Source organism: Monodelphis domestica, chromosome 1 (genome assembly GCF_027887165.1).
Source record: "Monodelphis domestica isolate mMonDom1 chromosome 1, mMonDom1.pri, whole genome shotgun sequence".
Lineage (NCBI taxonomy): Eukaryota > Metazoa > Chordata > Mammalia > Didelphimorphia > Didelphidae > Monodelphis > Monodelphis domestica.
The window spans coordinates 410,854,904-410,878,605 of record NC_077227.1 but is presented as its reverse complement, the minus strand read 5'-3'; the positions used below and the strand labels follow the sequence as shown (position 1 = coordinate 410,878,605).

The 23,702-nt window shown below is 38.5% G+C and overlaps 1 protein-coding gene across 2 annotated transcripts in view; it reads right to left on the bottom strand.

The window, feature by feature from the left end:
• PSMF1 (proteasome inhibitor subunit 1) overlaps positions 1-23,488 on the bottom strand; it is a 28,192-nt gene extending 4,704 nt beyond the window's left edge. For both annotated transcript variants that reach the window (XM_001363896.5, XM_007474499.3), the window contains exons 1-4: positions 20,925-23,488; positions 12,866-13,018; positions 11,464-11,546; positions 7,528-7,713 (exon numbers count right to left, since the gene is read on the bottom strand). In XM_001363896.5, coding sequence (XP_001363933.1) covers positions 7,528-7,713; positions 11,464-11,546; positions 12,866-13,018; positions 20,925-21,053 — 551 coding nt within the window. In that variant the 5' untranslated portion in view covers positions 21,054-23,488. The remainder of the gene's footprint in view (positions 1-7,527; positions 7,714-11,463; positions 11,547-12,865; positions 13,019-20,924) is intronic.
• Between the last annotated feature and the right edge of the window lie 214 nt (positions 23,489-23,702).

The window sequence follows — 23,702 nt, the reverse complement described above, 5'->3', positions numbered from 1 at the left end:
TATATCCTCCCGGGATCCTCTGTTATCTGCAGTATTGATTCCCAAGTAGCATGTAGCAGATACCCATGGTATATCGAGAGAACCTAGGTTTCTTTCTACTTCATTTGCAATTTTTGACCATTGGCAGAAGGTAAATAACTTGATACAGAACATTCATGGATGGAGGGCTGTGGGAATACATATATATAAATTAAAGTGCAGTGTCTTGCTTGCACACCATAGGTACAAGATTGACATGTGCCATAGTTTTCTGACTATCTCAAACAAGATCTTGAAAAAAATTTTATAGATATGCATTGAAAAATAACTAATAAGTCTCATTTGTATTTCATATGTCATATCTAAGAGTAAAATTTGGCTTGTATTTATTCCAATAAAGTACTTTTATATACATAGCTAAAAATCAGGGGATTTGGGCAAGATTGTTGGCTTTTCTAGTTTATTAACTGTGTGACCAAAAGCAAATCACAACTTTTTAGAACCTCAATTTCCTTCTCTAAAAAAATGAAGGCAAAAATCCTTTTTTTCCTTCTTCACAAGGACATTATGAAAAACCCTTTGTAAACTGAAGTAATACAGAAATGTTAACAGTCATCTAAGTACATAAACTATTTTACATTTATCTTGCAATTTACAATTTAATTCAGCATCTTCACAAACATTTGATCTCCTATGAACCATATAACCATTTAGGTGGCATTATTCCAGTTTTACAGTTAATAAAACTGAGGCTTAAAGAAATGAAATCATTTGCCTAAAGGCCATATGATCAGGAAGAAGCAGAAGTTAGTTTTAAACTCTAGTCTTCTGACTGCAATTCCTTTTTCTTCTACACCACATTGCTGTGAGTATGCAGGTGTATCTGTAAATGTATATACAATGTGGTGGTGGTGAAGGAGATTGTGGATTGATAGGTGGCTATAATTGTAAATGCCTAGAATGGGAGAAAAGAGGCAGGAAACATGGATATCTCTAATATATGCTGGCAGATTTAAGGTTCTCAAGTGACCAGGAGCTGAAAAAGGATGAGAAATACTGTTCTATATCCTTAGGATATATTCAGGTCAAGTTTTTCGTGCAAAGCAGCATTTTCATGTCAATATCAATTTAAAAGAAAAGGGATGCTTTTCAACCTCTTCCTTTTCCTATACTACCTTAGTGTCGAAAGCATTTGCTTTCTTTGGTATCACAAGGACCTTTTAATACTTCTTGTCTGAGATGTGGCAAAAAATCCTGGGTGGGAGCTTGGATTAGATAACCTTTAATCATTTCCTACGACTCATCATCAGCAAGAGGTCCAGTGCTAAAAGTCCTAAGACATGATTGCAAGATAAAACATGATAACTGACAAAGTTTGATATACATTTTACCTGGCATACAATTAAAGACACTAATTTAGATGAGGATTTTTCTTCTTTATTTTAAAAATAATCTATAATTAGAAAATACTGGCACATGCAATACATACATAGGACATACATAAACATATGGAATACAGGCATAAAGACTATGCACCTAGATCTGCCACTTTCATTGTGGAATCCCTGGCTACTTGGTAATTTTAAGTACTCTAGTTCAAGGTCAGCCTGATGAAAACATTACAAATTAAGTCCTAAGTCCCAAGGGAAGGAAAGCTAAATGGATTTTGAATCCATAAGCAGGATTAAGGGCTTATATATCTGGTCTGGATGTACCAATATATTCTCAGCTTAGAATGAAATCACCACTCTTATTTCCTTATGAGGCAAAGCTATAGCTTTTAAGCAGAGATAAGATTATTTTTATAGGATCACAGAATCTTTGGATTTGAAAAAAAGACCATAGGAGCAAGTAGTCAGCACAGTAGATAGAGCACGAGGCCTGGAGTCTTGAGGACTTGGGTTCAAATCTGGATCAGATATTTCCTAGTTGTATAATTGTGAGTCATTTAACCCTTAATGTCTAGTCCTTGTTGCAATTCTGCCTTAGAACTGATACTAAGATAGAAGGTGGAAAAAGAGAAAGAGAGAGTAGAAAGATCATAATCAATACTTCAAATGTGCATTTTGTCCCACACTCTGCCCTTCCAATCTTACGATATCCTTAGATGAGTGATCATGCAATCATCCAGTCTCTGGATACCTTCAGTACTAGAGAGCATCTGATTCTCCCCAGTCTATTCCAATGTTGGATATTTCTAAGGTTAGGAAATTGTTCCTTATACTCAACGATATTGGCCTCCTTGTAACTTCATTAATTCTATTGGAGTCAATGGAACAACTCTTCAGATATTTGAAGAATTATCAAACTCTAACCTCCTCTTACCTCTTCTCAAGGCTAAACATTCCCATTTCCTTTAAATAATAATTGAATGATGCTCTCTGAATTCCTGTCCTATTCTGCTCCTCCTCTTCTGGATGTGTTTCTTTTTGTTAATATTCCTCCTAAAAACGTGGCACTCATAGCTGAGCAAAAAGGTCCAGATTAGAACCTAGTAAAATGTTGTTAAATTGAAAGGGTGGGGAATAGGGGTGGAGGGCAGATAAAAAAGTCATTCAAAGTTTTCTTTGGATAACTACTTAATCTAAATATAGGGCAAATCTCATTACCAAAAACTCAAAGGGGCTGCCCAAGTTCCTTTATTACAGTAGACTTTGGCTGTGAGTACTACTAGGTAAGGGCAAAAAATACTAGAATTTTAAGAGATTTTTATTACTGTAATATGAGACAAAATTGCTTACAAATAAGGGTTTGGCTTAATTTTTCTCAAGGCTATCACTTTAGATATACCAGAAGGAACCCTAAAAAGAATAGAATCCCACCATAACCTTTGCTCCTTCCCAACCCCACAGAATGGATAGCTCCCCAAATTGCCAGCCTCATTGTTGGAATTAAAAAGAATCTGCCACCAATGCAAAGGACAAAGATATCATTTGGTCCAGGGGAGAAAAAGCTAAGGAGTGGCTGCTTCAGACTTTGGGAACCATAGTGTTTGGTAACTGGTAGTTTTCCAGCTTCATTGACAATGCACTGAATGAGGAAAAATACACATTAAACTGGCAGAATGGACTCAGTTTAGACATGAAAATAAGCTTTCTGATTATGAGCTCAGACAAGAGGGATGTTGTGGAGATTAAGGAAGAGCTTTCCTTAATTAACTTGAATTCTTGTCATTAAGATATACAAAGTGGGGAAAAGTGTCACATATGGTACAGAAGACAGACTACTGGACTTGTGGTTAATAAGCTATGGGTATGAATTTTGAGTTTGACTACCAGCTATGCAAGTTAATATTTTTGAGCTTTGAGCTTTCTGTCTAATGGGAATAATAATGTCCAGAGTTGTGAGGAAAGTGTTTGGTAAGCCTTAAAGGCCTATAGAAATGTGAGTTGCCATCATCCCCATCTGACAGATGAGGAAATTGAGGCAAAAGTGATTTATTTGTTCACAGTCACATGGATATGAGAATGTTGGTGCCTCTGAGACTCGAAGCAATGCCCTCTTGACATTACACTACACTGCCTCACATACAAACAGATATTCAGAGGCCAAAGAATATCAAGGCTGAAAGGGGCTTGAGAATATAAAATGTTAACATTTTACAGAGCACTCTTGCATAAAAGGACCCCAAATGAATCATCCCAATCAAAATTTTTCTTCATTAATATTCCCTCATTTATTTACATCATGAGGCAGATGGCTGTCAGGAGGTCCAGGTTAGACATTTCATTTACCTCCAAGTTTTATATGATTCTGAGGATAACTTCTGAAGTGAAAGATTCATTCTTTCCTGGCTGGACACTATTCATTTATCCATAAGCTTTTGGGGCTCAACAGCCTAAGGCAGGATGGGGACCAGCTACTTCTCCCACAGAATCCAAGTCAGCTGCTGCCTCTAGAGCCCAAGGGATTTCTGGTCTATTTGTTAAATAGAAGCTATTAAGATAAATCATTAGCTGGTTCATCTATGGCCCCAAATGACCCATGGAGGAAAAGGGAGAAAGAGAGAGGGAGGGGACTGCCATTTATTGGTGTGGAATCTTCTCCCAAATCTTTTGGGGATGCTGTAATTAACACCCCATCGAAGCCAGACAGGAGGCCCAGCTGCTGCTATACCCAGTTTCCTTTCTTCTCTCCAGCCCTACCCCCAGATTGGGCATTTGAGGGGAAATAAAAAGGTGAAAGTGTGTGAGCCTGGTTGCTAAGCAACTTGGCAGCTAGGTTATAATAATGGAATTAGTGTCATTACTGACATCTGTGCTGACAGAGGGAGGGCATTTTGGAGGGAAAGTGGGGGTGGGGTGAAAAGAGAATTCATTTGTATAGAGAAACATGCTAAACAGAGAGAAGCTTGGTTCCACATTATCTCAAGACTTGGAATATCTACCATTGCTTGGTATGGATCTTATCATCCATCAGGTCCAGAGAGGGACACATTTATTGATAAGGAGCTGAACTGTATTTCTTCTGAGCTTAAATTCTCTCATATCCAAATGGTTCCATCTTCCTCCTTGGGCGGGAATATCTGCCTAGTACATAAACCCTCCTGCCTCTATTCCCACCTCTATCTCACTGAAGGAGTACAACCATTTTTATCCTTTTTCTGCCATATCTCACCAGCCAGGCCCTAATATAGGGATTGAAGATTAAAATGCTTATTGGTCAAAAATGTTTGTGGATGAGGTGCTGCTTAATGCTGACACTGCACCTGATGGCTTGGTCTGCTACTCATTTTGTGGAATGATGTCTGTGAGAGCCAGGGGATGAAAGAACACAGAAGATCTCCACCCTTTTCCTCTAACCCATTCTGGAAAGTTTCCACCAGGACAATTTTTATAGAACTACTTTCCTATTACTTTTTTTTCCTACACCCAATTAAAAATCTACATTGATCCCTCCCCTCCTCCTTCCATTGCCTATGCTAATATGCCCTAGTTCCTCAATTTGGCATGATCTTCTACAATAATTTGGGCCCCACTGAGTCAATGTGGGAGAATAATTAGCCCTGGATCTGAAGTCAGATCATGATTGTGCTACTTCTACTACCCCTCTGTGACCTTGAGCAAATCACAACTTCTCTGGGCCTCTGTTTTACCAATAAGATATGTGTGGAGCATAAAATGATAGCTAAGGTCCCTTCCAACTTAAAATATTATCATTTCATCCTTTTAATCTTAACTTCCAGTCTTCTCTTACAAGAATTTTCATTTTAATTAAACTAGCTTAAGTCATCATCACTATTAACAAAAGGACTCAATGGGTCTCAGTTTATTAACTGCTTCCTAACTAAGTGCAAGGCCATATGCTCAGCAACTTGAGAGACAAAGCTTGCCCCTCCAAGGGGGTTATGACGTTTTAGGAAGATCAAGATAAAATATGTACATGAATAAGTCTGAAACAAGACTGAATTCTGATCAGAGATAAAGACAATATAGTCTAGGAAAATTTAAGGCTTGAAGAATGGCTTTCAGCTGATGGGACCAGGGAAGGCTTCCCTTTGAAAAGGAAGTGGTGCCTGTGCTAAGTGGTGTATTTATAAAGTCAGTTAAGACTCAGCACTTCTTCCTCTTGAGAGCTTCACAATCTAACTGGAAAAAAAAGAACACATCCCCCCAAAAGATGGGCCACAGAACTAAGGTGACTAGATGACTTAAAGGATTTTCTAATTCTTTAATACGTCTTAGGTTTTTTTTGAAGCCACTGCTTTGAATGTCCTCTCCCTCTACTCATTCTTCAGTGCCTAGCTCAGCTCAGTCTCATCTCCTCTGGATGCCTGTCTAGATGGCTTTCAACAATAGATCCCTCCTAACAATTCTGAAAAACTATCTATAGCCCTAATTTAATAATTCCTATACTTTCTTGACATCTTATGAATGTTATTATCTTCACATGTGTATATTTAGACTCCCTGCAATTATAAGCTAGTTGAGAGCAGGGAAACGGCCTTAATTTTTCTCTGTATTATCCTTAGCACAGTACTGAATATATAATATTATACATGTAACAGAGTATTTCAATATTTGCTGAATGGACTGTGATCTGTGTAAAATGGTCTGGCACCATAATTTATTTCAAATTGCTTATGGTCTGAAAAAATTATAAGCACCACCAAATACTCTTTGTCATGCAATAGGAAGACTTAAAAAAACTATTGGGGAAAAAGAGGCCATTCATCATGGATGATATCTTAACAATTTTTTTAGCAAGTTGAATTTTAAGAACTCTCATTTCCACTGAAGCCACAGAATCTTGGGCTGAGAGACTTTAGAAACTGTCTAGTCCGATCCTCTAATTTTATAGAGGAAAATGGAACTAAATAGCAGAAAGGGCAAGAGTCTTGCATAGGATCATGGAAGAGCAAAGCTGTGACTAAAATTCAACGTTTGGACTTCAATTTCAGGGCCAGGACTCAATCCCAGGTTCTGAATGCCAATCTAGTATTCTTTATATTCCAAGGTGAGCAGGTTCTCACAAAATGCTTATTGATCTTGAGAAAATAGCACTGGCCAATCTCGAGTACCACAGTAGGATTTTTACATTCCTTGAGCTTCTGTTGACAAATGGACCCCAAGGAAGCTCCAATAATTCAAAATCACCTGCAGAAACCAAAGGAGTTAAGAATTCTGGGCAATTAGAGATTTCTAATAGTCTCCAGGCCTCCAGTTTTTCCAGTCTTCATTCCATCATTACACAACCACCAATATAATATTCCTAATGTTCTTATGTTCACTTTCCTGCTCAAAAGCCTTTAGTAGCTAGCCCCCTCCTGCTTAGAGGAGAGAAACCCAATTCTTTCACCTACTATTTACCGACCTTCATCATCTGATTCCAACCTAGCCTTTCAACCTTGTTTTACCTCATTCTCCTTTGCATCGCCTATGTTTCAGCATAAACTAGACTTTTTCTACTCTCACTACCCCTGTCTTTCCCACTCCCAAGCCCCTGATCAAGCTGTTTCCACCCTTGAAAAGCACAATTCCACCTAAAGAAATCCTCTTCTCTAACACCCAGCTCAGGGGACACTTTCCTTCCTTCAATGTAATCCAAAAGTGTCTATTAAGCACCTACTATGTGCAAGTTATAGTTTGAGGAAATGTATATGCAAATAGATAGCTCATGTATGTATGAAAATTTGAAAGTACTAACAAATAACAGGAGGAAGCCAACTACTGACCTTGATTCCTCTCCAGTTAAAAGATATCTTTCTCTTCAAATTTTTCAAATATCATATAGATGTCTCCTTTTTTTCCTATTACATGCTGCTATTTTGGATTATGTTTCTTTGTATACCTATCATATTTCATTCCCCTCCCTGCTCCCAATGCTATAGGTTCCTAAAAGACAGATAGGACTTTTATTATTTTTGTGTCCCCAGGGAGTCCCTGGTAAATAGAAGGAATACAAACAGAAAAGTCCAGCCAAGAAGAGGACCACAACAAGGACAAATGAACACTTGAGTGATGATAGATTAGGAGGAAGGATGTGCAAGGTTTTAGATCTAACAACCTCCTCCTCCATGCTACATGCTGCCAACCCAGACTGACTTACCACGGAGGCTGCCGGCTGGTATGTGGGTGGTGAGGGGGAATACGAAGAGGGTCGTATTCTCTAGAAGTGGCAGGTGGAAATTCCCGAGAGGAACTGGCAGAATCACTTTTGCTCAAATTGTTGTGGATGGGAATAACGAGGCCTGAGGCAATTCTTGTCTGGAGCTCTTTGTTATTCTTGTAGACCCTGGGGGATTGAGAGTAGTCAAATACAGGGACATTTAGCTGGCTAGCGACCTTAAAGACAACTGACTTATGGGTCACCCGGCTGCTCCTGGGCTGGCGAGTAGACTTGGTGCCCCGGTGTGTTTTGGCCGGCTGGCGGCCCTTAGTGGAGGAGGAAGCAGCCTTGCGTCTCCGAGTTTTTGGGTGACGCTTCTTCGGCATCTGAGTTGCCCCTCCTCCTTTACCGCCCCATTAGAAAGAGCTAAGGGGGGAGAGGTACAGGGATCTGAGTGGCACAGGGAGACTTTGTAGCTTTCAGCTGGTTGTCTTTCCCTCAAGACCCACCCACCAGACTCCATTGTGTGTTCATCCTATGTCATGAGGCTGCATTACCTGGGCAAAGGTATAGAAGGGAAGCAAACAATAACTACAAGGAGCAGGTTGATGTGCATGGTCCAAACCAGGCCAGGAAGTAGGACTTTGAAAGGTTTTAGGTTCAGTTCTCATGCTAACTTGTTAAGTGTTTTAAGTGCATTAAGCCTTTCATGATTCTTTTTACCTATACAAGAAGATTTAGATTAAAATTTCTTACCAACCCACCCCACAGTGCTTGGGGCAGCTCAGGGCATAAGATGTAGATGCTACTACAAAGATTTTGAAAGAATTATCTTCCTAAGGACCATGTAGTAGAACAAGCTCTGGAATGAAAGTCCTAGAAAGGCCTAGATCCTAGTCCGGGCTCTACTGCTACTAATTTTCTGTATAACATCAGGCAAGCCTACTTCTCTCTAAGACAGTGATCCTGTCCTGATAAAATGAAGGAATTAGATATGATCCTGAAACAGGATGGCTATATTCTAGTATAGAACAACTCCCTACTCATCATCAGGCACTTGGATCCCTAGATTGCTTTCTTTGAATGAATTAGGTTAGAAGGGATTCTCTCTAACATCTAGCAAATCCTTCTAGATTATAGAAATGAAGCCGTATCTTAAAACTCCATTTGAGTCAAAGCAATTGTGAAGGTCAATTTCCTGTAATATCATTTGCCTTTTATATAAATTATATAAATCCCAGAATGGTAAAGAATCTTAAGAGATCATCTAGAGTAATTCTCTCTTGCCTCTAGCTTCTTCCCCCTCCAATCATCCATGGAGTTAGCAAAATTATACTTAAAGCACAGTTTTAACTTTGTCATCCCCAATTCAAAAATGTTCAGTGGTTCTATATTGCCTCCATATCAAAATAAGAAAATCCTCAATCTGGTACTTAGCACCTACGAAAATAGGACTTTCTGGTCTTATTTCATATGACTTCCTTTAACACACTGTGTTCCAGTCAAACTGGCCTCATTCATCCCTCATAGGTGACACCCATCCCCACTCCCCTCCCTTGTTAAAATGGCATCCCAAATCTGGAATGTACCCTTCCTTACTTCTGTCTATAGAACTAGCTTCCAACAAAGCACAGCTCCGAAGCCACATTCAATATGGATCCTTTCCTTAGTTATTAGCATATTCTCCCTCTGAATTTACTTTTGTCTTTACTTGTATACATGCAATGCCTCTAATATAATGAATGTAAGCTCTCTGAGACAGGGTTCATTTCATTTTTAATAGCTGTATCCTTGGTATCTGTACATAGTAGGTACTTAAGAAACACGTTGAATTGAATTTTGTTGATAGATTCACCTATTTATGATATTTACAGCAAGTGATCATATTGCCTGTGCCTACATACTACTCAAGGATGCTCAAGAGATACAGACGAGATTCCTCTTTAGGTACAGGTTGAGGTTAAATGACCTCTGAGGTATTTTTAAGCTCAGATTCTGGTAACTCGTTTCCTCAGGAGGCAGTCCATTTCTTTTTAGGATAATTTTAATTGTTAAAGAATTCTTCCTTCTCCTGAGTCAAACTCTGCCTCTTCCAGTAACTTTCCCTCATTGGTTCTAGAACTTCTAGAATTCTTTAGGTACCTGAAGAAAATCCTGCTCCACTCAACCTAAGTATTATTTGTTTTCTAGACTTAACAACCCCAGTTCCTTCAACTAATTCTAGTATGAGATGATAACAGGACTAGAAACCATCCTAGTTGTCTTGTTCAGAAAAAGAGCCAATTAATCCATCAAAGTTCTTCCCAAAATTTGGCACTCAAAACTGGTCACAATTACAACCCAGATATGATCTGAGTAGGTCAGAGCCCAATCCATTCCTTATTCTAGATGTGAGACCACTGATAAAGCCTGATGGAACAAGGGATTTACTTTTTCAGTTTTACACTAGTTTGGAAATAGCAAAAGAAACCTACAACTTCATCTAATGTGACAGTGAAGTCAGGGATACAATACTTGTACTCAGTATCTATTAATATTTGTGGTCTGATTGGCACAAGTCCCTAAAGCATCACAGAGATGAGAAAATAGATGCAAAAACAGATTAAAATGTACTAGCCTGTCCTGTTTCCTAGCCTGTGGTGCTCCTTCATATCCACTCTCCTCTATTTCTTCCCTGGGTGTTAGCTGCAAATGGTGAGAGGGTTAGGGCAGTTCTATCCAAAATGTGGGTACCCTTATCACTAAATCTCAACTATCCATGCTAATGAATTAGGAAAGGAAATGTGCAGATAATTCAAAAGAGTGAACATCATACCAATTCATTTCTCTCACTGCCCCCTCCTGACTAAAATTCCTCTATCTTATGGTTTTTCAGAATTCAAGAAGCAGTTTAAATTCTATGTTAGGCTATTCTTATATAATTTCAGAGGCAGAGAATTAGAATGCCAACAGAAAGTTGGCCTGACCAAGAATGTAAGATATTCTAGAAAAATTCTCTGTCAAGGATTTCTTTTCTGTTATACTTCTAATGCAAATAATTCTATGGGCATAGTATATAATCAATAAATAGTTAAATTCAATTTAATTCAACAAATATTTATTGAGTCTTCTGACCGGGGATGAAGACAAATAAGACATAGTGCCTAAACTTTAGGAAGTGTACAGTGTAGCCTTGGAAATTAGGCTGGCACAGAAATAATACAGGGCAGAATTGGAAAAGTCCCACAAGGGAGGTACTAATACAGTGCTAAGTGGATACAAATGAGAAAGTATCCTAGAGTTTGGAAGAGTTAGAGAGGGAAATATTCAAGAAGGTTTCATGGAAGTGGTATGCTTTGAATATGATCTAGGCCTTACAAAAATAGATAAAAATCTGAAAGGTGAAGATGGAAAAGAGATTGCAGGAAAAGGAAACAAAATAAATAAAAACTGAAATGGGAAACCAAAAGGGTGTTTGAAAAATAGTGCATAATTCTTTTTTTTTTTTGCTAGGTTAACTGTGAAAGAATTAGTATAGTTAGGCAGGAGAGATGGGTTGGGAGCCAGATTGTTGAGGCTCTTAAAGATGGCAAACTAAGGACCCTGGACTTCATCCTGTAGACAATGAGGAGTGCATGATCAAGTCTGAGCTTGGGAAAAATTGAATAAATGATACAATGTAGGAGTTAGTCAATTTACTTGGCTTATGGAAGACATCTTAGAACTATACTGGGGAAAGACAACCTGAGACTTGTTACTAAAATATCATACATGGATAATTGAGAGCTCTGAGGGCACCTGGGAAGAACACCTCCCTATGTTAATTTCAGACAGTTCTTTGGACTGTTTCAATCTTACCCAGCTCTCTCTCATTCCTCACACTGCCTTTCCACTGATTCTTTGATCTCTTCTTACCCTATCTAAAGGGTCTAGAGGAGGGGCTATTGTTGGGAGTACCTGTGGAAGTCACCCAGGTGTTCACCATTCACATAATCCTCCACGTTCAGGGTCAAGTCCACCACCTGTTGTGACCCACACTCCTGGGGAATGGCAAAGGGAAAGAAAAGTTAGGGGGTCAGGACAAGATTTCCAGAGACCTAGAGGGAAGCCAGAGCACATCATCCCAAACTATTTAGACACAAGACTGTCTGAGAGAACCCTAAGGGAAAATTTCTGAATTTCTAAAGCATTGGAATGGCAAAAATTCAGTTCTAAACATTTTCCCCAATTCTGTCTGATTCTCTAAGTATGGCTGTTCTGGCTTCAAGCCTCTAGCTGGAAAGAAGAGGGGTTATATAAATTCAAAAGGAAGTTTCCCTAAAGCAATCTCCTTCCCTCACCTGTTTAGTTACTCTGGTTTGAAGGCTTCCCAGCTTTTCAAATTCTCAGGGATTTTCCCAAAGAACATATATTATTTAGATGAGAATAATCCTAGCACAATGGTATCAGGATTCAACCTACTATTTGTATTCTAACTGGGCAAAGATTTCTTCTGGTTCTTCAGAGCTTTCCTCTAGGTAAACCATTTTGCCTGTTAGCTTCCGATGGACATCACTGCCTGACACCTGTTCCATTTCCCTCACTTTATACTTTTTAGGTGAAATGAGTTTTCCATATTCACACTCTGCTGTGTATAAAAATAGGACTTCCCTTTCTTTATCCTAAATTTACTTCTCTTGTGCTTTAAGAGACTAGGTTTAGAAATGGAAGGACTTTAGTGATTATCTTGTCCAACCTCTTCATTTTACAGATGAGGAGATGGATACTAAAAGAAGGGAAGCAACTTGTCTAAGGTCACATAAATTAAGTAAAAGAGCTAGCATGAGAACTTAAGTCTTTTGATTCCAAATCTGGCGTGCTGTTCTCACTATACCATACATACATACATATGCATATATATATTCCAGTATAGGTCACAGTCCAAACATTATTGCCCTGACTGATCTTCTGCAATAATGCTATTATTACAGTATAGTCAAATCCTGAATAACCATTCCATTTATAGCTCTGTTCCTATGGAACTATCAACCACCATAAAACATTTTGTTGCTTAAATTCCCGGTTCAAATAAAATCAGTTATCAACATTTGGCAATGTGTGAATATGTTCTGAGATCTGGATTTACATAGCACTTATGATTCTAAAGTTTTTGGTTAGATCCCTTTTCAGCTTTGGTTTAGGTTGAAAGAGACATCCTCCCTTACCATAAAATCTTGCCTGGCTCCCTCCCATCTCTGTGAACACAGGCCTTGAAATTATAATAAAAGTTAAATAATTGTTCAATCCACCACATATGGCTGGCTGTAATATCTCTATTTAGCAGGCTCCATTAGGGCTGGCTTCACTGCAGAAGACTCACCAAAGCATTGATAATCATGCTACCATCCACCAAGATGGCCTTCAGAAGGAGTTTTCTTGAATTATCTGTGGACTCATAACGAAGTACATACAGTTCTTTGTTGGCATTCCACCCAGGTGGCAGCAGCTCAGATTTCTTATCGCCTGGACCTGACTGTGAGAAGATATAGTTGATAAGGTATAAGTGAAAATGAGAATTTCTAGAGCTTTCTTAGGAATAGGATAACTGCACACTCCAATGGTCTGAAAACATTTATGGAAGTTTCAGGGTGTTCTGGCCATGTTCTAAAATGGAGCTAGGAGGACAACTCCATTTAACTCTGCTCTGTACAAAAACTCATTACACTATACAAGATTGTGTAGAATAGAAACTAAAAAAAAAAATTTGAGGTTGCTCTTTTCTTTAAGTCAAATTGACCACAGCTTTCAACTGCTACTCTTTCTCTGAATAAAGCTAATCAGATCTTTTTTTCCACATTAGCAATTATGGAAATGTTATGTATTAAATGAGACATTCTTTGTATTTTCAGGTGTATAACTAGAGATCATGTGTTGATATTTGAAAGATTTGTTTAAAGATATAGCATCCTTCGTGGCACTAGAAGGAACACTAGGAATAACTTATTTCGAACCTTTTAAAAGATCAGGTCACAGGGAAGCGACTTGCCTGAAGTCACAAAGTTGGACAGAGAGAGAACCAGAACTGACTGACCCCAGGCCTCCAATCTTCCTTCTGTTGTGCTATGCTGTTGAGGTGAATATCAACATTGGTATATTTTGGGGTTCTCAGTTTTGGTTTTGCAATATCTCAAAGTGCTAAAATTGTTTCAAGGGATGTTGTAATATTATGAAAAAATTCTGAAAATATATGAATACATTTCTAAAAATACAGATCACTCAGCACTTTCAGGATGGGGAATTAAATGGTAATAAGGGGGTGTAAAACCAAACAGTTAAGACATTACACATCCAAAATGGCAGGGAATCCCTGTAATATTTTGAAAATGATCTGGCTGGATGGCAAATAGCCTCAGAGGTCTAAAGTAAGAGCAGAAATGAAACTAAAGTGAAATTCAATAGCTTAATGAAAATGAAAGCAAAAAAAAAAACAGTAGCAAGAAATACATAGCCTGTTAGATTGAAACATTCAATTTAAAATATCTGAAACTACTGCAGGGTCTCAGAGGCTCTGACAAAGGTATATTATAGTTATAATTCCTTTAATTTTTATTTAGAATACATGCTTATGGCTTTTAATCCCTGTCCCCAGTCTGGATCTCTTTTCTGAATGAAGATGATTGGATCTATTTGCTGAATCAATATCTCTATATTCCTGTTAGGTAAAAAAATCCCATAGTGGGTAAGGCAGATACTATATGGCAATTTTTAATATTCTATTTAACTCTAATACTATCATCATCTCAGCAATGGAAAGCCAAGGCTTGCCCTAGTATAAGAAAATGGAAAGAGGCCTTATGAGAGATGAACTGTCCAGCTTCCACAAACCTATTCCAGCAAAACCCTGAAGTTTACACCAGACTCATTAATGATCAAGAAATCCAATGAGAAACTACAGTAAATGAATTCTTCCATTCCAGACCTGCATAAAAGATTAGCCCAAAACCTGAAAGGCCACAGGAAAGGGTATCAGACATGTGTAGCTTTCAGGAAATCATAAATGAAAACTGCTCAGATTTATTAGAATCAGAGGGTAAAGTAAAGATTGAAAGACTCCACTAAATATTTCCTAAAAAGAAACTCCAAAAGGAAAAGTTCCAAGAACCAAAGTCTAGAGTTCCCAGATAGAAAAAAAATAATACAAGCATTCAGAAAGAAATTTAAATACCAAGGAACCACCACCAAAATCATCTAAGACCTAGTAGCTTCTACTAAAAACCAAAGGTGATTTTGGAATACAACATTTTAGAGAGAACTTATAAATACGAATATGGCATAATAATAATAATATAACCCTAACATTGAATGGCTTTCAAGCCATTCTGATAAAAAGAAGAGAGCTGGAAACTTTAAAATATAAACATAAGAATCCATAGAAAATTTAAAAGGGTATTAAAGTGGAGTTAAATAAGAAAAAGAGAGGTCCTAAGAATAGTCTAGTTATGTTATGGAGGTTTGAAAAGGGGAAAGAGATGGGAAGGAGAAAAAAAATGTACTAGTTTAGGAATGAGGAAGAAGGGGTAGAACTTGTTATTTCACATAATTGGAGAGAAGATGAATATACAAACATGAGGGAAGAGGTTTGGGAATAAGCATTATATAAAATGGATAACAATGGGTTGCAGAGATACACGAAGAGTTTGGTGCTTACATCAAACTTAACAGAAAAGTGGGAAAATTCAGGTGAGGGAAGGGATGCAGGCGAAATAAACTTCCTAATCTTGAAGGGAGGAATTAAAAGGAAAATCAAAGAACGAGAAACTAAGAAATATCTTAAACTTCCTCTTAGTAGACTGATATATGGCAGAACAAATTGTGTTATATGAATGTAACAACAGTATTACATTATAAGAAATGCTGCAAGAGAGAATTTCAGAGAATCTTGGATAGTATTAACTGATGCAGAGTAAAGTAAGCAAAACCAACCAGGAGAAAAATTTCTATAAAGTAAGCAATACTTTAAGAAAATAAAACTTAACTCTACTCAATGCAAAGACAGACTAGGTCTCCAGAGGACCTACAATGAAACATTATTCAACTCCTAACAAATAAGTAATAATGTATATAAGATGTAGAAAGAAACATATATCCTGAATATAGCTGCTATATAAACTTATTTTGCTTGACTCTGCTTATTTGTTAAGGTTTTCTCCCCCCTTTGCCTTTTTTTTTAATGGAGGTGAGAGGGAAAGAGTTAGGAATCTAAAGGATTAGCAATAGTGTTGCCAAAAAAAAAGTCATGGAAACTTTTTTTAATGCACAAAAGAGAACAGAAGAAAGTTCAGGAGGAAGCTCAGATTTAATATGTAAAATTTATAATGTACCTTTTTTTTTTTTAAAGTAAGCTGTATAAAGTAGAGATTCACAATTCCTTATCACTTCCCCTTTGTGTATATTTTGCTGTGTGTGTATGGGAATGTTCTTTTTTTGACATTTAAGTTTGGAGTAAACATTTTTTCTAAAGTAGTAATTACAAAAAAAAAAAAATGGAGCTGTGGCTGAATGGGGATTTCTATTTAAGTGCAAACAGAACTAGATGATCTTTGAGGTCACTTCCAGATTCAGATTCTGGAGACAATGGCTTTATGATCACTTTCAATCCTAGAATAATAGAACCATATGAGCTCCAAGAATCTTATCTAGTTCAACCCCCAACCTGAAACATGAATATTTACTATAGCACTCTCAAGTAGTAGTCATATAGTTTCTTTGTGAACACCACCAGTGACAGAGAGCTACTTACCAAAATAATTCATTATTGGACATCTCTATTGGTTAGATTCTTTATAATTAGCTGAAATCTGTCTCTTTGAAAATTCCCTCCATTCATTAAAGCTCTATCCTGTGTCCTCTGCAAGACTGGCAGTTTAAAATAACAAGACAAAAGTTCAGCAATCAGTTCATTTCTGGATCTTCTCTCCTGGAGACACCTGACTATAGGAAACATACTGGGAGATACTTTTGAGATAATTTAGTTCAAATTCATCATTCTATATGGAAGGAAACAGAGGCCCAGAGAAATTAAGTGAGTTGTTCCATGTTATATTGCTAAAGAACACTGAAGCTAGAACCCAAGTCGCATTTGTGAAGTCCACAGCTAAGGAATCAAATACTTAGACCAAAGAGGTAAAAAAATCTGAATACAGAATCCTAAAATTGGGAGAGCTCTTTACTGATCACCTAATCTATACATTCTCTGAGTAGAAAGAACCCCAGGATTAAAAGCTAGAACTGTACACGAATCTCAGTTCTGCCACTATCTAAAAAAGGACCTTATACAAAGTCACTTATAATTACAGAGCTTCAGTTTCCTGTGGAGTTTCCACATAAGATTCCTATTTTCTCAAAGAGTGAAATCATTTTACATAGATAACTTCAGTCTATATCCTTTGATAACATTAATGGGAAGATAATTTTTAAAAAACCAACTTAATATAGTTCACATTAGAGGCACTGTGGTACAATGCAAAGAATCTTAGATTTGGAATCAAGGTCTTAGGTTCTGATCCTTTCTCTCTCATACTTGTATGAACTTGGGCAATTTCCTTAACTTCTATAAGGCCTCAGTTTCCTCATTTATAAAATGAGGGAATTGGACTAAAGGGTCTTTATGGTCACTTCCAGCTCTAGATCTATAATCCTATGATATTACTTTGTAAAATTGTAATATTTTAATAAACTGGCTAGTGACAATCAACATGATCAAATAGATTCTGGAGTCAACTCTGGGTTTAGAAGTCCTAGATCTATTACTTACTAAAATTCTGATGAGTGTATACAAATTACTTCCCGTCTCTGAGATTCAGTTTTCTCATCTGTAAAATGAGATACTATTACCTGTCCCCTCTTCTTGATAAGTTATTGTCAGGATACACTTTGTAAACTTAAAAGCACTATAGAAATGTGAGCTCTTATTAATTGGCTAATAAAGCATATATGGGAGGTAGAATTAAAAAAAGTCTGTTCTTTCTCTCTCTGTATCTTTCTTTTTTCCTTCCTTTCACCTTTACCTTCCATCTTGGAATCAATACTGTGTATTGGTTCCAAGGCAGAAGAGTGATAAAGGCTAGGCAGTTGGGGCTAAGTGACTTGACCAGGGTCACACAGACAGGAAGTGTTCTAAGCCAAATTTGAATCCAGCACCTCCCATCATTAGCATGGCTCTCAATTTACTGAATCATCTACATGCCTGGTAAATAATTTCTTTCAAATAAGAGTCAATAACTGTTGCTACCAAACAATATTCACTGGGGATCCTCTGGTTCCTCCTTTTTCCTCCACTCCCTTCACCTGTTAGTGAAGAGAAGGGAAAGGTATTTTACTTAGGAGTATGTAAAATAGTTCCTACCTGGTCAGCCTTTCTCCAAGCAAAATGGAGTATATGAGGACAAGTCCCTCCAAAATTCATCTCCTACATTTGCTAAAAAGCTGAAAAACAGGAGGAAAGAGGAACTTTCCCTAAAGTCCCGAAAAGAATCTCAAAAGATAAACAGACTGGTGCCATCTGCCTCAAACTTTATCAAAGAGTAACATAAACCCATAGAAGGTTCAACCCATGCCATTAATTTGAAGCTCAAATGTTGATCCTTTTCAATGGGGATGATTTAAATTTTTTTTTCAGAACTTAAATGCAAACTTAAAACAAATATTTCCATTATATAACATTACAGAAAAATTGGATTATACCTGAAATTGCAAATTTCTCTTATGTAGAGTTTGCCTTTCTTTGTAAACATATAATATAATCAAATGTAACTTTTTTTAACATGTCACTTTCAAATCTGTCCTGTTTGTGTTTCCTCCTGACCTTCCTTCCGTTTCCAATATGCATTTTAAAAAATGCTTCAATGATCCTCTCTTCTTTATTTTTTTTTTCTTTATGGAGGATAGGAGGGGACAATATCTTTAGCCTCCTTTCCTTACAACTTCTCCAAATTAAAAAGGGGAAAAAATGAAAGCAAAAGAAAATCCTTCTAGCAAATATGCATACTTAAAACAATAACAACAAAACTCTCATACTGCTATGTCTGGAAATGTATGTCTCAAAGTCCATCATAAAGGGGTTGATTATGCAACAGGGTCAGGGATGGGGTGAAAAGGGATAGAAACAAAAAGCAGACAGAATATTACTTCCTCACGGAGGACAAGTAGTTTCTTTCCCAGCTCTTATACATCCAACTAGAGCTGTTAAAGTCTTTTTGATTTAACTTTAGACTGCTATTATATACAGCACCAGGCCTGGAGTCAGGAGGACTTGGGTTCAAATTTGACCTTAAGATATTTCCTTCTAGCTGTGGGAGCCTGGATAAATTGCTTAACCCTTGCTGCTCTTCTCTCTTAGAACTGATACTAAAACAGAAGGTAAGGATTTAAACAAACACACACACACAATCATAGACTAAAGTAAAAAGAAACTTTAGTAATGATTTTATCATTCTATCTCCTGAAGTACTCCTGATTGGTGATCATCCAGCCTCTAGCCTAGATTCAGTGACAGGGAATTAAAAAAGGAAACTGCATCCTCTAAGTATATGTCAACCATGGAAATATTGTGGAAGACAAACAACAAATTTGGCAGTGTAGAGGACCAAAGCAGAGGTGGTGGAGGGGCAGAGTGTAAGTGTGGTTGTTTTTTTTTGGGGGGGGGGGGAGGGTCTGGGTCACAATTCTAGTTAAGAGAGTGTTGGAAGGTGGTCAGTAAACATCAAGGAGGGTATTTCAGTTCTGGGCACCTAAGAGAGGAAGGGAGGGAGGGAATGGGGAAGGAGAGGAAGAGAGAGGGAGAGAGGGAGGGAGGGGAAGAGAGAGAGAGAGAGACAGAGACAGGGAGACAGAGTAGAGATGGTGCCATGAAGTATGAAGAAAGCTGGATTTAGAGTTGAAAAATAAAGGTTTGAATCCAAACTAGGTAAACCACTTCACTGCTGGGCCACCATTCTATCATCTAAATAAGAGTTAGAATACATAACTCTAAACCTTGTTGGGGCAGCTAGATGACAAAATAGATACCATGTCTGGTCTGGAGTCAGGAACACTTAAGTTCAAATCCTGCCTTAGACATTTACTAGCTGGGTTACTAACTTGTCACTCAACCCTTTTTGCCTGAGATTCCAAAGAGCCAGTGAAGGAAATGACAAACCACTCTGGTATCTTTGCCAAGAAAAACCCAAACAGGGTCAAGAAAAATTGGGCAGGATTGAACAACAAAAACCTGCTTCTAGCTCTAAATCTAGGATTCTATTCCAATTTAGTGTGAATGTGTATGTTGGGGGGGGGGGGAGGGCGTTGTTAGAGGGAAGGTGGGAATAGATGGTACAATGCTTGTGAGTAGCAGGTAGTGGGGCAAGGCTTGCTCCTGTAACTGTTTCAGGCATCTATTCACTTATAAAAAGTCAGGGGAAGAAGGTCAGCCATACCTGTTTCCCAAGTGAGTTAGTCAACTAGCATTTTAGATACTATGTACCAAGGACTGTGCCAAGCTCTAGATATGGATACAAAGAAAAGCAAAAACAAACAAACAAAAAAAAAAACAAAAAAACAGGCACAGCTTTCAAGAAGTTCACATTCTATAGCTGGAGACAACGTACAAACAACTCCATACAAACAAGATATACACAGGATATATTGGGGATAGTCTCATAAGGCAAGCACTAAGATTAAAGAAGACTGGAAAAGGCTTCTTACAGAGTGGGCCTTTAGCTGAAACTTGGGGAGCAAGGAGGTAGAGTTGAAGAGGGAGGGCATTCCAAGCATGGAGGAAAAGAAGCCTGCGTATGTGTTGGGGGTGGGAGGAGGGAGCATCCTTACCCATATAAAATCGATATGGCAGCCTGTGAATGGACATGGAGGAAAGGAGCTATGATAAGCATTTATAAATATGACACTGGGGGCAACTAGGTGACTACACTTCCTAGCTATATGTCTCTAAGCAAGCCACAACCCCCACTGCCTACCCCTCACCACTTTTATGCTTTAGACACAATACATAGTTTGGTTCTAAGGCAGAACTTAAGGGTTTAAAAAACAAAAGTATACCACCGTCAGTGCCTGCTTTTTGATGAGGATCAAGTGTGACTGTGTATGGGCCTGGCGGTACCTGGACCCGGGGAGAGACTGGGAGGGGGAGGGGTGAGCTGTATCAGCTCAGTAGATCGGGACCTTGAAGGGGACCGGACATACCTGCCCCACAGAACTAGACTGTATATAATCAGGCACGGCTGTACCAGCACAGCAGTAAGGAGAATCGGTATACACGCATGCGTGGATGCACCTGATTCCCGGGACGTACGGAAGAGCGAGGGGGAGATGAAGGGGAGGGGGGGGTTAGGGAAGAGCAGGTCGGAGTCGGGGAGCCGTGTTTCCGGGCCAGGCCCGGTCTGTACCTGGTCGCCGGTGCCCAGGGCTCGGTAGTCGTGGGTGACGAGCTCCCAGTGCACAAAGCAGATGAGCGCGTCCTGGGGGCAGGTGATTCCCGGCGCCGCCGAGGCGTAGAGCAGCTCCAGGCCCGCCATGGCCTTCTAGTACAGCACAAATGTCAAGTCAGCCCAACATCGCGATCCAACGGCTTCGGGTTCCCAGTGGGCCCCGCCTCCGCGGGGAACTAGAAACAACCCGCGGACTGCGCAGGCCTGTGCTCCGGCAACCACCAGCCCCGCCCGGAAACTCGGTGCTGCAACCTCGGGTTCCGGAGCCAGAAAGGAATCCTTAAGTCTCTCTTACCTACGGACTCGCGGTAGCGTTGCTGCTGGTCTCAGTAGGGGCTTACGCGAGGGGAGGAAGGGATGGGATACTGCGGTGGTGAGAGGCAGGCAGAGCCACGCCTGTGTCGCGAGGTGGAGCGCCAGGGTGTGGGTCTCTGTAGCCCCGGAGTAACGAGATGGGGTTTTAGCCCATGAGGCGCCCAGAAGCTTTGTTTTCTAGAAGGAAATTGGAAAGCCAGAGTGTTCCCCATCCTCACCCCATACACCCTCTTCCTGAAGTAGCTGTTGTTTTTTATGACTGATCACCCGACTGAGAGCAAATATCAACAATACAAAGTTTGAAGAAAGAACGAAAATAAGAGAAAAATGGAATGCAGTTAAAACAACTCCACTGTGACCTGTTTAAACAAGTTGATGAAAAATACGATATAGATGAGAGGAAGGACATAGATTAAAATTATTTAATATAGATGTAACTGCATTGCCATATCAAGAAGAATCAAAGAACCTAAAAATGCTTTTTGTCAGCAAACATGACCTACAAATGTGAGGGCTATGGCAACCAGAGGTAACGCTGATTTAAAACAAAGCTAGTTTGGAAAATTTTTGTGAAGAAGAATGATGGAAGATTATGATGTCTCTTTCAAGAAACATAGGAGGGAAAAATTTTTACCGAAAGGTGGACAAAAGAAACAACTAAGTAAAGTCATTCTAAGGTTATGGATTAAAAAGGAAGGAATACAAGAGAAGAAAATGGAAAAGATCTGCAAAGATTTGGTAATAAACCTTTTCCCCCCAAAAAAACACATTTGGACTCTACCATCATTCCCTGGCTATGCTTGTAGCACAGGGCATACCTGCCCCACAGAAGTAGACTGTATGTAATCAGGCCCTGCTGTACCAGCCCAAATGTCCCTAAAATGTCCCTAAAAAGAACAAATAGTAAGAACAACTGTATCAGAAGTGCAAAATAGGGAAATCTACACAGGAAACAAGAGTTGTGATGGCATTGAGGGATTGCATTACAACATTTGAAGGAGGAGAAGATAACAAGGATAAAAGGTGACAAGAAATAATTACCAGAATAAATATCTATTTCACTATATAGTTTTTAAATAAGAATCATGTGCTCATCAAGTGAATGAATCAAAGACATTCTCGTTGATGTCCTAAGGTAGTTTTAAAATATATATCATTTGTTTTTTTATTTTACTTTATTTTTTATTATCATGTAAAACACATTTCCATATTGGTCGTTGCAAGAGCATACTCAGACATAACTAAAACCCCAAAGTAAAACCACAAATACACTGATGTGAAAGATCCATATCCATCTGACTTCAACAGTTCTTTTTCTGGAGGTGGATAGCATTCCCTGTCATAAATCTTTGCAGATCATTGCATTGCTGAGAGTAGCCAAGTTTTCACAGTTGACCATAATATAATATAGCTGTTACAGTGTACAGTATTCTCCCAGTTCTGCTTATTTCACTCTGCATCAATTCCTGCAGGTCTTTCCAGCTTTCTCTGAAATCATTTTGCTTATCATTTCTTACAGCACAAGAGTATTCCATCACCATCATATACCACAATTTGTTTAGCCATTCACCAACTGATGGACATCCCTTCAATTTCCAATTCTTTGCCACTACAAAAAGAGCTGCTATAAATATTTTGAACAAGTAGGTCTTTTCCCTTTTTAATTATCTCTTTGGGATATAGACCCTGTAGTTGTATTACAGGATCAAGGGATATGCAGTTATAAAACTGCAAAGTGGCAAAGAATTGGAAATTGGGCACAGTTCCAAATTGCACCTCAGAATGGTTGGATCAGTTCACAACTCCACCATTAATGCATTAGTGTCCCAGTTTTGCCACATCCCCTCCAACATTTCTCTCTTTACTGCCACACTGGCCAATCTGATAGGTGTAAGGTGGTACCTCAGAGTTGTTTTAATTTGCATTTCTCTAATCAAGAGTGATTTAGAACACTTTTTCATATGATTATTGATGGCTTTGATTTCTTCAACTGAAAATTGATAGTTCATATCCTTTGACCATTTGTCTATTAGAGAATGGCTTTCATTCTTAAAATTTTGACTTAGTTCACTATAATTCAGAGAAATTAGACCTTTACCTGAGAAATTTGTTATAAAAATTTTTCCCCAGTTTGTTTTCCCTTCTAATTGTAGTTATATCAGTTTCATTTATATAAAAGCCTTTTAATTTAATAAATTATTCATTTTATAGCTTATAATGCTCTCTATCTCTTGTTTGGTCATAAATTCTTCTCTTCTTCAAAGATCTGCCAGGTAAACTATTCCATGTTCCTTTTTAAAAATCTGAACTTTAGGGGCAGCTGGGTCAATGGATTGAGAGTCAGGCCTAGAGATGGAGGTCCTAGGTTAAAATCTGACCTCAGACACTTCCCAACTGTGTGACCCTGGGCAAGTCACTTAA